Raw genomic sequence first — 14,242 nt, forward strand, 5'->3', positions numbered from 1 at the left:
CAAGCAGAGCTAATGGTACTGAAGTCTCTAGGCTCCAACTCCTTTCCCACCATTGCCACACTGTTTTCTAAGAATGAAATAAGCCCAAAGTTTTAACACAGGCAAGGAAATTTGACTTCTAAGGTTTCATTGAGGCTTAAGGGAATGGCAAGGGAAATTCACATGGAATGTGGATGGTTTAACGCAAAGGATCACATGGTCAGGGGAGAGAACTGATTCTGTATACCAGGGACCTACGCACCTGTGGTGAAACTCATGTACAAGCATAACAGCCAGCATGTGACTGATAGTGAAAGAGAAAGAAATAGACGTTCAGTCAGTCATTACTTTGTGCAATCATTCATTCTATTCATTCATTCCACAAACACTTATTGTCTATGTTGTGTGACATATTACATACTAGGGATGTAATAGTGAATGAGACATAATCTTCTCAACAAGGGTGTTATAACCTGGGAGAGAAGATCGGAAATAAAATGTAATTAGAATACAACGTAGCAAGAGTTAAGTAATAATTATTATTATTCCTATTTTATAGATGAGGTAAATTAAGTCTTAGAGTGGATAAAGTTCAAAGTCACAGAGCCAATGAGTGGCACAATCCAGATTCAGTTCATACCCTTTTGGCACAAAACCCATGCTTTTAATCCCCCTCTGGGGGACGTTAATAGGTATGCTAGACAAGAAAGTTGTTTTAAGTTAAAAAAGTTTGGGAAATCTGGGAACTAAATACTCCTCTGAGAGAGCCATAACACACATTAGTATTTTCAAGGCTTTCAGCCACTTTGTGGTAAGAAGTACTATGTAGAAAAGCATTTCCCAAACATTTAAATGTTTCAGCCAAAGCATAGCATTGTATTGTCTACGGTAGGGGAAAATGTAAACAAGATAGCGTACCGGGGATTCTCCAGAATTCAGTATAATTTCTCTTGACATTTTGGGAGTATTGGTGAATTGGACAAGACACATTCATTAATTGGGTCTTCTCAGGTTTTGTGATGTTAAAGAATTAAATTCTGGTACACTTAGGAGTGAAGGAAGTAAAGAGAAATAGTATTTTTAGGCACAAGTTTCTACCATGAATAATTTTTAGTGATTGTGTTCTCTACTATCAATTATAGCAGCAGTAGATTTAAAAATTACAGAAAGTGCCTTTTGTTCACTTCACACTTTTGACAGCAGCGACAGGTTCCAACAAAGGAGAAAGCCCCTGGGAAGTGAAACGAAGATTTTAGATGCATGTTTTTTATTGTCCAAGAGCAGGCATTATGCAGGGGTGGGGAGGTGTTGAGGGTGGGGGAAGATCACTGATCTATTTGGATCTTTTCTAAAAGTTCATTAGGACAGGTTTTTCCACACCTCTAAATTTAATTGTATAAGTTGAGTCACAAATGGAGCCAGATTTGAGAGAAGCTATCTCCAAGGATTTGACCACCCACTGGAGGCAGTGAGTACATAAATAACTGCCGAGTAAGGCAGACTAGTAGAGCCAAGAGAAAGGGGGGAAAAGTGCTTTGAGGTGACTTCAATTCAGTAAAAAGACAAAGGCAGGAAGCTCCTCTGTTTGTAAGGTTTTATCAAATAGTGTCATATCTGGCTTTTGGGTAGGATTTGCTCATCTATTATCGTATCTACATTCCGCTGTATCCTACAGTGGCTATTTTCCAATATGTAGGATAAGGCACACCAAAGCCCAATTTGATTTTCACGTTCTGACAATTCCCAGCTCTGAAGGGCATTTATGATTTCTAGATGTGTGGAAAGAATGAAGTCAGTTCATCCCACTTTCTTCTTCCAGGGACAAGAGGGAGGGAAGGAAGGAAGGGAGGAAGGGAAGAAGGAAGGGAGAGAGGGAGGGAAGAAGGGAGGAAGGAAAATGTAAAAGAAAAAGGCCACTATATTTAAATCCATTCCCTTTGATCACTGAATATCTCTTCCTCATACTCATTTTACCATTAGCTAAATGTTTTTCTTTCCTATTAGTACCATCAATATATTTAATCAACTATCCACATCCTTTCCCCAAGACAACAGCTTTTTAAACAGCATTATTTTAAATGGCACTCTTCCCATCCCAATATTTTTTCCCCCTGACATTATTTTCATTGATTTTACCACCATCACCTCCAGCAGCATCAATGCGCACAGACAGAGGTTCTTTCTTCAATGCTGCCACGTCTGTGCCCAGGCATTGTCTATGCTGCATCTCTACACTTTATACCAACTCAGCCAGGCAGGGATTAACAGTTCTCATCCCACTTTAGAGATAAAAAGTCAAAGAGCCAGTGCTGGAATTGTCCAAGGCTTCACAACCAACACTTTTGTTTCATTTTGACTGTTTCTTCCCTAGCGTCTGTGTATGTGAGGAAGCTCTCCAGCGCTAGACTCTATGGGCTGTTCTTATTACAGGAAATTGTCCTACTTTTTAACCCCATGATTTCTAGCAAATCATTGGGTTAGTTAGATAGTGAGTGTGGTTCAGTCATTGGGTTGTTTTAGTCAATTGTTTTGCAACATAATGCATTATTATTATTATTACTGTTGTTGTTGTTGTTGTTGTTTGACTATTATTCTGTTTGCATTCAGGTTGCTAGATAAGTCTTGCCCAAGGTTTCACAATTAACTTGTGTTAGTTTTCTACTTTGCTTAAAGCAACACAAATTTACTATTTCCTAGCGTGGAGGTCAGAAGTCTGGAATGAGTCTGAGGAAGCTAAAACCAGGTGCCAGCTGGGCTAACAGTCTGTAGTTTCCAGGGGGAATCTGTGGCCTCTGCAGTGTCTAATGGCTGCACCCCCTCCTTGGCTGATGGCCTCATCACTCTACTTCTGTTGTCATATTTTCTTCTCACATTCTGACCCTCCTCCCTCTCTCTTATAAGGAAGGACCCTTTTAATTACATCAGGTTGATCCAGATAATCCAGGATAATTTTCCCTCATTTACAGGTCTTTAACTTAATCACACCTGCAAAGTCCCCTTTTCCATGTAATGTAACATTCACAGATTCTGGGGATTACGACGTGGACCTCTTTGGAGGGGGAGCATTGTTCTGTGCACTATAGTGTTCATTCAACACATACTTATTAAATGATTAATGAGTACAGTGAGTTGTGCTGGGCTTTGGGGAAATTGCAGGGAACAGCATGTGTTTGGGGAATAAAACAGCTAGGTTATCTGTTCTCATGGAGTTTATATCTTAGAGCAGATGTTAAACAATAATTTTACAATTATGTAGTGTAATGTACAATTGTTTGATTATAACTGTAATACATTCTGAAAGGAGGAGGTATGATGAAAGACAAGAAGTTTGGAGGGTCTGGCTTAAGTTAGGGCATCAGGAATAGCTTCTCAGAGGAAATGACCTGTGAACTGAGTTCTAAAGTGGGTGACTAATTAGATGAAGACGAGGGTCAAGAGTGGCTATTGGGAGACCACTGATTAAAACCTTAATATTTAACATATCTTTCAGAACTGTTCGAATTCGCTAGTCTTTTTCTTCCTTCCTTTCTTTTCTTCCTTCCTTCCTTCCTTCCTTCCTTTCCTCTCTCCTTCCTTTTCTTTCTTTCTTTCTTTCTTTCTTTCTTTCTTTCTTTCTTTCTCTTTCTGTCATTAACTTTTCTTGAGCTTAGGGAAGAAAGAAGCATATGATGAAAAAAGAAATACTTATTTTTAAAAACTTTTTAAAGTAGGCAAAGAACACTTTCAAATCTTGAATACTATATAAGCATCTTTCTTAGGATCATTTCTTCTACTTATCAGAAAAGGAAATTAAAAAAAATTAATGTTTATTTACTTTTGAGAGAGAGAGAGAGAGAGAGAGAGAGAGAGAGAGAGAAAACACAAGTGGGGGAGGGGCAGAGAGAGAGGGAGACACAGAATCCGAAGCAGGCTCCAGGCTCCCAGCTGTCAGCACAGAGCCCAGTGACGACAGGGGCAAGGCCGGGGGGGGGGGGGGGGGGGGGGGGGGGGGGGAGGGAGGGGCGGGGGGAAGCAGTGGAGGAGCTAGAATTCAGGAGCTTGAGATCATGACCTGAGCCAAAGTGGGACACAACCAACTGAGCCACCCAGGCACCCCTCAGAAAGGGTAATTTAAATTTGCATTATTTCTGCTATATTTTGAAGATTTTTAAGGTCTCTGAGTTTAATGACTGCCAGATTAGTCTTTAAGCAAGTCTAAGTAGATAAATTCTCCAAGATTCCTAATATGGGCTTACACCAAAATGCAGCATGGAATCTCTATCAAGATACCGTGAAATGCCCAGAGAAATGATTCAACAGTAGACCGTACATCCAAGCACAGCATCTAATGCCTTCCTCTGTTCTCTTAGAGTTTTAATCCTCTCAGTCTTCAGGGAGCAATTTAATTTAGTGGCCTCTGATATTTACAGCCTTTCTGTTTCTGCGATAATTTCTTATCTAATGACCTTCAAAGGGTTTTGTAGAGGCAAAAGACATAAGAGATAGTTGGAATCTCATTTAATTTTCACTTTGTTAATTATGAGAAAAGGATCAGTATTTCCTCCTACAATTTTGGTTCTTTGATCTTCTTTTTCTGTAAACTAATTGTTTGTGGACTTTTCTCGACTTTTTTTTCTTTTCAATTTTATATAAGCTCTTTGAATTATGGAAAAATAACTTTGTGTGGCATATTACAAAAACATGTTCCCAGTTTACCATTTTTTTAACTTTGTGTATGGCAGGTTTTTTATTAGTCACATGTATTCATATTTCCCTTTGCAACTTCTGTGTCACAAATTACAAATAAAATTGCTTAGATTTTTCTTCTTTTATGGTTCCATTTTTAATGATTCAAACTTTAATTCATTTGGGATTTACTTTGCTATAAGAAATAAACATTGAGCTTAAATTTTATTTCCAAATGGCTGGTCTTTAGTTCCATTGAGTGAATAAACTAGTGTTGTACCACTGATCTGAATGTTATTTTTATCAAAAACAAGATTGTGTTTGGGTTTATTTTTAGGCAGTATATTCTGTTCCTCTTTAGGCTGATTCTTCCACATCTAGAAGGCCATATTCCCCTGTCATTTATCTCATTGTTCAAAGTCTCCTGAGATGTTTAAATAGGAATTTTAAAAACATTGCCAAATAACTCCACAACCAACAATGTGCTTGAATATTGATTTCTCCTCTGTAAAATTAGGATAATAAAATAAGCTTGCAACTGTGTGGAAGGACTTTAGATGCTATATGACAAGTACCTAGGCCAGCTTTTGTTATGTGTGTCACAACTTATATTGTGTTTGCCATTTCCTTTTATTTTTCAGCCCCTAATGTGTGTCTGTCACACAGTGGGGGCTTAGTAAAGGTATATTGCGAGAATAGAAGAATGACTGTGTATGCCTAAAAACCTATCAATTTCACCCAAGACCCTTTTGACCCTAGTACCATTTCTGATTTCAGTTGTCAAAGATATGATTGTCTTCTGGGCACAAATATGGGTTTATTAAGGGAGGTAGTCTGAAAAACTTTATTAACTCTTCCAGAGTATTGAGGTAGTACACACACAAGAATACCCTGAAATTGTAGGTTACTCTTTCCCTGGAATATATGTTCCTTTCACAAGCAACATTTGATTGTCTAATAGTTTGCCAAGTCACAGTTAAAGATCAGCCATCATTCAAGAAGGAACTTTCTTTAACCTGAAACTGATGATCACAAAAATGGCTTCTTTATTATTTAATATTTTGTTTTCCCCTAAGCTTGGACATGTGAGAAAACACTCATATTATACAAAGTTATGATGGAGAACAGAGGAAGAACAAATATAAGCTGGAGAGGTTGACCAGACAACCAAATAGGAAGAGAAGCTTAGTTATTTCTATTTAGTTTAGGCTTTGAGATATTAATTTGCTAGAATTGTCCATGACAGTAGCCATGGAGGCTCCAATGTAGTGATGATGACAGAGGAAGTAATTTTTTTCTCTTGTTTCCTTATTTTTCCTTTTTTTCCTATTAAACTGAGAGCGCTGAATTTATTTTTAAATTCTGTAAACATACTCCTCCTCCCAAAAAGGCAAGTCATAATTATGATGTTGAGAGGATAAAGGCAGACTTTAGAGACTTGGGTCTTATAAAACAGAGATGGAGTAGAGAAATTTACCTAAATACACACACACACACACACACACACACACACACACACACACACACACCACCATATTGGACAAAATGGGACTCACTCAAAAAGTTTGGGGAAGATTAGATAACACATTTAGAAGCACAGTGTGAGCTCACAGAGCTAACTAAGCTCATCATTATGAACAGAAGGGCACTGTTGATTGTACCGAGTGAAATTTAGTGATTCATGAATCTTAGAAAATGTTCAACTTCCTATCCATTTGTAATCTTTCCTAAACCTTACTACCTGAGATTTTCAATTAAAAGAGACACCAGATGTTTTATTCTACACTTAATGTTTAAAAAATTAAAGTAAGTTCCTGGGATCAGCTTTATTTCTCAGTTGAACAACAAGAATTTGTCATGTGACACTTTCTCATAAAAAGAGTGCAAACTTCCTCCTCCTCAAACCCTTTTATGTCAGCTTCATGGTAATTTGGGTCCCAAGGAAGCATGTATTCCCTGTCTATGCATACACCCCCACACACTCAGCATTGGAGAGCTCTGGTTCCAGCAGCAATCAGACTCATCCTGGAAAAGCCATTTCAAAGTCGGGATTGCTTTCCTAAGGCAATGGTTCTCCCTCACAGTGGTTTATTTTATTATTTTTTAAAATAATTTTTAACTTTTATTTATTTTTGAGAGAAAGAGTGTGTGGCTGTGTGCCCGTGTGGGGAAGGGACAGAGAGAGAGAGGGAGACAGAATCTGAAGCAGGTTCTGCACTATCAGTTGAAAACCCTACATGGGGCTTGAAGTCACGAACCGTGAGATCATGACCTGAGTCGAAGCTGGATAATCAACCAACTGAGCCACCCAGGCGCCCCTAAAATAATTTTTAAAATTGGTTTTAATATGGTGCCTGCATTAGAATCACCATTTGTGCAAGATGAGACAGGGAGATGAAGACAAATGAGAAATAACTGGGAAGTTTTTCATGGCTCAAAGATGACATCATTGATAGATGTCATCATTGATAGACTTAAAAAAAAGATCATAATTGTATTTCATGTTTAACCCCAAATAAACTTTATGTAGTGCTTATTTGAAACAATATTTTATTTTTAAATTGGAGTACGTTTAAGGTATGTGTTAGCGTATTTACATTTTACTTATATTTATGAATTTTTGTATTTGAAAGGTATTAAATACTCCGATTTACTGATTTCAAGTACTTAAAATATATTATGTGAAATAAATAGCAAAGTATCCTGAAATTTTACTCCATATCTGAATGACTCTTCAGTGGCATCAGCAGCCCTTCCTATTTGCCCCTTGTCTACATTTCCAGCCTCCCTCCCCCATCCCTCTCCCAGGGATAAATATGTCTATCTATGTTTCCTTTCCCAAATAGAGCTCGATCTGGCTACCTCTCTTCCTTTGCTTGAGACCCCTTGTCCTACCTGTGGTGTTTACATTGAACAAGCACAACAGGTAGAATGGAATCTTAAAGCAAATTCATTCTTGACTCCCCCTCCCACTGCCTCACAGAACTTTAAATGGGTTGGAGGCCCTGGGGAAATAAAGAGAATCTATCTCCATTAGAGCACACACTCTGAATATAATTCTCTTTTAATGTAGATCAAAGTGATGTGAAGTAGGTCTTCAGTATGCCTTTGAGATATCTGTGAATGTAGCATGTCCCTGCAGCTCAGGGGTGGTTAGGAAGGGCGTCTGCTGCATGATGTAGGGTGTGCCTTGAGGATCTCAGTGTTAGGGGACCCAGGAGCAAACAACATAAAGCCGAGGAGGCTCCACTCTTGACCCAATGGGTGCACTCTAACACTGATCTAACAAAGATGATTCAAGGTACACATGAAGGAACCACGTTCAATTTTCAGTGTCCAATTCCTGCTTATGCACACACACACATACACACACATACACATTCCAGCAGCAGGCAATGCCTTGTTTTGTATGCAAATGTAAAGGAGCATATAAATAATCCCCTCAAAGTAGGTAACACAAAACCATCTGGGTGGTCTTTACCATGCAGTCTGCGATTTTCTTCTTTCTGTTCCTTTCCTATCCTTGTCTTGTCCTCCTTTCCACCTCCCCTCACCTCCCCCACCCCCGCCCCAATCCTGGTGCCAGCTGAACACTATAGATTGTTTCTTGCTCAGTTAATCATGGATGGCGTTTGTCATTTTGAGAACACAGTAGATAAAGGTATGAGCCGTGGCTAAAGGATTGGCAAAAACTGCGCTTGGAATGTCAACTGCACTGTAGATGATGAATAGGCAGTTTGCTGAGATCCCTAAATGTGATTCCACTTTTACTTTTGATCCTACCAACATCAGACTCCATTGCTCTGCACTGCTAGGTTCTGCCATGCCAGCTCCCTGGAGCAGAAAGGCCTCCTTCTTCCCTCCACCCTGCAGCATGCATTTCACAGGGGCAATGGCTCCTGTCACTTCATTTGTATTTTACCAGAATCAGAAACACATGCAAAGTGGGATACAAGCAGAGTCTTGCTTGTGAGGAATTACTGGCCCAGGAGCAGTGGTTCAATTAAAAGTAACTATACCCCAGGAGTAGCAGTGAGGCCTAGAGCACCATGGGGAAGAACTTGGGCTTTCAAGACAAACAGGCCCAGGGCTGAATCCTTTTATTGTCACTTATGAGCTGTGTAATCTGTTAATTTCTCCTCGTCTCAATTTCCTTATCTGTAAAATAGACCCCTACCCCGCAAGAACACTGTTGAATGAGATCACACGCGTCAAGGTCAGTGCTGATGGATTATCCAGATACCAGGCATGTGCCTTGCACAATGGAGACAGCAAAGACGGACAAGATGCAGAACTGCCACCTCCACACGCTTACATCTGAGTGAAGAAATCTATGTAAACTTCATATTTTAATATCTCTGGGCCTTCCTTTCCTCCTCTATAACATGCAGACAACAATAATACCTACTCATAAGATTAAATGATTAATATATGCAAAGCATGTAGGGCAATATTGGCACGTTGTAGTATTTGAAAAGGAATTTAGGATGACGGTGGAGAACAGAGTTAAATTTTGTGGAGAGGGCTAGGAATCATTCTGCAGAGAAGTTGACAGAGACATGAGCTTGCAGGACAGGCCTGGTCAGCTGGGTGGAAGGGATGATTGAGAACAAGGGTGCAGAGGTAGGAAGGTTAAGGTGAGCACAAGAGAGAGCCAGTCACTCTATCTTGGCTGCAGCAGGGGGTCCACAAGGATAATAGTGGAAGTCCAGGAAGGCTTTTGGAGAATCCTGAAATGCTAGGTGAAAATGTGTACCTAATTGTGTAGGCAATACTGAGATCATAAGCTGGGGGAAATAATATGATCAGAGATAGGCTCTGGGAAAATTACTGTGTCCATGAAGTAAGGGAAAGCAGAATTTCCGTCAGGGGTGCAAACGAGAAGCTAGTGGCACTTTGTTTATTCATTCAACAAATATTTCTTTGTTATGTGTGAGGCACCATCCTAGGTGTTGGGCTTACTGTGGGGAGCAAGATGGAGTCTGTCCATGTGGAGGTTATATCCTAGTGGGAGAGATGGATAGACAGGCAATCACCCGGGTATATCATTTAAAACAAGGCAGGTTCAGTGGAGGGACCTACAAGAGCTTTGACAAGAGGGGTATGTAAAATGAGTCAGGGATGGACTCCCTGAAGAAGCAACATATAAGGTGAGATTTGAGGGATGGGAAGTCCATCAAGGTGAAAGATGAGGGAGAAGGAGAAAATGCTTCCCACGTAAAGTCATTGAGTTGGAGTGACAAGATCAAATTTATCTCATAGAAAGGTGTTTCTGGCCTTGGTGTGGAAAATTTTTTGGAAAGCAGGCAAGAGCAGAATTTGGTTGGACTAACTAGGAAGCTAGAGCAGGAATGACATCCAAGGATGATTGTGAGACACCTTCACGCCGGAATACCATTACACACCCAAAACACGATGAACCTTGCAAACAAAAGAAGCCAGACACAGAAGAACATACTCTATGATTCCATTTATATGACATTGAAGAACAGAACTTTATATGAATGAACTAATACGTGATGAGAGATTTTAGAACAGTGGCTACTTTGGGGGTGAGTATTGACTGGGAGAGTCGTGATGGAGGCTTCTGGCAGCAGGCTGGAAATCATTTGCATCTTTAGTAGGTAGGTAATTCTACCCACTAATTCACACCTGCTTTGTAGGTGTAATTTGTGTGCCAAGGAAATGAAAAGAAGGACTGATATACACCATTAAAAATACACAGAGTGTAATGTTAAGGAGGAAAAATTATATATATAACATTATCATAACTCTGAAAAAATCAATATAATAATATTATTTATTTACAAATTAAAAGGTAAACATACAAGATTTTGATATTGGTTATTTCTGGTGGTGGGATTTCAGCTGATTGATGTGAAGGGACACCCCAAGAAGGATTTTCAGAAACGTAGCCAATTGTCAAGAGACTAAACCAACCACTGTCAGCAGGACAGGGATATGAATCCCAGTTCTAGTCTTTCCTAAGGGAGTGAGCTTCAGCAAATTACATAACCTCTTCAGCCTGGTTTCTGCAACTTTATAAAAGGGGTCATAATCAATACTGGTGCCTCTATCCCAGAACTGTTTGGGGGACTAAATAAAGTGAAGTGGAAACACAGTGCTACGTAGTGTAGTGAGTCCTCAGTAAATATTGCTATTAAAGAAAACTTGGAGGCAGAAGAGAGTAGAGCTGCCCACATTTGCATGGACTGCCCCTCTTCTCCAGGGCGCCTGTGGGGACGGGGATTTGAGGAGGAGGGCAAAGGTCCAGAACAGCGACTATGGAAACATCAAGCTGACCCAGGAGCATGCCCTGCTGGGGTGCAAGCTGAGCAGTTCTGGGGTGAAATACCCCCCATTCCATCTCAGCCAGCAAGGATGCTTGAAACACTCCCGAGTCAGGAATTGCAAAGGGTGTTGATGGGAAGACAAGGAAATGGTATTTCGAGGATAAACTCCATGGAGTACGAAAATAAAGAATGTCATTTTACATGGGATAGTTTAAAGTTGAACATTTTGTGACTATGTATAACTGTGGGTGTGATGTATATATAATGTGATGTTATTTAAGGAAATGACAAAAAACCCTTATCGTTTGCCTTTGTACATGGAGACACGTTTCTCTGTGCATTATCCAATAGCGAACATTATGATGCAATATTTACATGCTATTTGAATTCATGAAAAAAACTTTTTTAATTAAAAGTGCCTATCCCTTCTAGAAACCAGTGGACTCCAAAGCTTCTCAGGTGGAATTAGGGGAAATTTAATCGGCACATAGTCAATGACTGAGGAAGCACGTCATGGACACATGCTCCAGGTATTTGAATCTCTATCTTCCCTCTCAAGGAGACAAGCTTATGATAGTCAGGCAGCAACATCAGATTCATTGGTTCAGGCCACAAAATATTAAACTGACTTTATTTTCTTGAGAAGAAAAAGGAAATCACATACAAATCAGAAGCCTACTGTGTAATACACAGAAAAACTACATTTCTGGGACAGGGGGCATAGAATTTTCTTTTATTTTATCATTTAATTTTATTTTTACAGGCAGCTTCTGAAAAATCAATACTTTGAGGCGGAACTGGATTTAATATTATGCTCTCATTCAGAATGTGAGCTGAGAATTGTGTCAACATTTGCAGCCCTGTCCGCCTGCATTTCAATTGAAAATTGTCCAACATGATGTAACACACACGGGGGGTTCTGAAGAGCTATCTCTGAATAATAATGATATTGATAATAATTATATATTGGCTACCACTTTTATCAACACTTTTTAATGTAGCAGGTATTGTGCTGAGCATTTTGGATGTATTAGCTCAACTGTTTCCCACAACAAACCTATGAGGGAGGTATTTTAGGCATTTTATTATACCCATGTTATGTGTGAGGACAATTAAGCTCAGACTAGGGTGACCAATGGCTCAGGTCTTCCCAGGATGTGAGACCTCAGTGCTTAGCCCAGGAAAGTCCTGGGCAAACTGGATGAGTTGGTCTCTGTGAAAGTGATCTGCTTGATTTTTTAAATAGCAGAAAGAGATTTAAGCTCTCCTCTTCTTGGCTGGTTAGATTTCCCACCTACTGCCAGCTGAGCTCTAGATTACAGTCTATGATAGTTAAGTAGCCAAAACATTCTTTGGCAGCATGGGGTGAGGGTCTAGGTTGAAACTGGGGAATATTATTTCACACGATGTAATTGGAAATGTTGTCTTGTCTCTCTCTGTCCCCCAACCGTTGAGCCAGTGAAGCTGAACCTCCCTTTACAACATGTCCAAAGGGCTTGCAGGTTACTGTAATCTGACATTCAAAGTGAAAATCCACTTACCTTGGGAAGTGGGTAGAGATGACACAATGGTTGGCCAGGGTCCTGCTTACAAAACTTCAGGGTGTGACACACCACATCAGCATTCATATCTGTGCTAAGCCTGGAGGGAAATGGGACAAAACAAAGGCTATTTAAGATCTCTCAGGCATTTAGGAAATAGAACCTATTTCAAAGGAAGGTAAATCCCCAGAATGGATTCTAGCATGGTCTTTGAGTCCAGCCTGGAGTAGCTGCCAGATCAAAACGATTTCCTGCCATGTTGCTCTCTTTTCTGTTTGAAATAAGGTCCTGGGGGGTGGGAAGGGGGCATGGACAGCACTGAGCTGTGGTCATCCTCTCACATGGGCACTGTGATTCTTTTCAGGAGAAGCCACAAATAAAATTGGGAAAAGAAAAATGGATAGGTGTATAATTTGATGGAAGGAATATTTTAAAGTTTGCTAGGTCTTATAGCAAAAAATCATTTATAATAAAGCCTTAACACCTAAAATTATTTTCTTAGGCATAATCCAAATCATCTGTTTCCCTTTATTTAAATTTTTGTTAATGTTTATTTATTTTTGAAAGAGAGACAGAGACAGAGTATGAGTGGGGGAGGGGCAGAGAGGGAGAGGGAGACACAGAATTTGAAGCAGGCTCCAGGTTCTGAGTTGTCAGCACAGCTCAAACCCATGAGCTGTAAGATCATGACCTGAGCCGAAGTCGGACGCTTAACTGACTGAGCCATCAGGTGCCCCAATCATCTGTTTCCCTTTAAAATAAATATATTTCTAGGGGTTCCTGGGTGGTTCAGTCAGTTAAGCATCTGACTTTGGCTAATGTTGTGATCTCAAAGTTTGTGGGTTTGAGCCTTGTCTTGGGAATCTCTGCTGTCAGCACGGAGCCCTCTTGGGATCCTCTATTTCCCTCTCTCTCTGCCCCTCCCTTGCTTATATGGGTGTGCTCTCTCTTTCTCTCTCTGAAAAATGGATAAATATTTAAAAAAATAATAAAGTAAATATATTTCTTTACCTTATGGGAGAAAATACAATATGTTTGACTTTCCACACCCCAGGATGGTGTAAGGAAAGTGCTCTTTAAACATTTTGGTTGGGGCGCCTGGGTGGCGCAGTCGGTTAAGTGTCCGACTTCAGCCAGGTCACGATCTCGCGGTCCGTGAGTTCGAGCCCCGCGTCGGGCTCTGGGCTGACGGCTCAGAGCCTGGAGCCTGTTTCCGATTCTGTGTCTCCCTGTCTCTCTGCCCCTCCCCCGTTCATGCTCTGTCTCTCTCTGTCCCAAAAATAAATAAACATTGAAAAAAAAATTAAAAAAAAAAATAAACATTTTGGTTTATGTCTAGTTTGAAGGTGCTAACACAAACCTTCCATATGCATTTTCTACCTGACACTCCCAAAATTCTTCTTACCAAGAAGAATGAGTACAATGTGCTGCTTCAAATGAAGGAACAAATAGAGTATGGATTTTTAGTAACTTTTCCCAGTAAATCATTGATTCAAACCCAACCCAACCAACCAAAACAACAAAAAGAATCCATAAACATACGCTGGTCATACCCAGAGAATAATCTCAGAAAACAGTTCTTGATTTTAGAAGATACTTTTTGGGATTTTTTCCCAGCTCACGTGATCATTTAACTGACCCCCTTCTTCCACAGGGGTAAGTTCCTAGCAACTATGTTTTACTTACTCCCTATGTCTTGGCCAGTTGATTGGACCTCATTTGATGACTGTTCAAGTAGGATCAGTCAGATTCCCTCCTATGGAA

The 14,242-nt window shown here is 40.0% G+C and overlaps 1 protein-coding gene across 3 annotated transcripts in view; it reads right to left on the reverse strand.

Annotated features, from left to right (window-relative positions):
• AOAH (acyloxyacyl hydrolase) overlaps positions 1–14,242 on the reverse strand; it is a 168,599-nt gene that overhangs the window by 113,839 nt on the left and 40,518 nt on the right. For all 3 annotated transcript variants that reach the window (XM_045495320.1, XM_045495321.1, XM_045495319.1), the window contains exon 5: positions 12,479–12,578. In XM_045495320.1, the coding sequence (XP_045351276.1) occupies positions 12,479–12,578 (100 nt within the window). The remainder of the gene's footprint in view (positions 1–12,478; positions 12,579–14,242) is intronic.

Source organism: Leopardus geoffroyi, chromosome A2, assembly GCF_018350155.1.
Source record: "Leopardus geoffroyi isolate Oge1 chromosome A2, O.geoffroyi_Oge1_pat1.0, whole genome shotgun sequence".
Classification (NCBI taxonomy): domain Eukaryota; kingdom Metazoa; phylum Chordata; class Mammalia; order Carnivora; family Felidae; genus Leopardus; species Leopardus geoffroyi.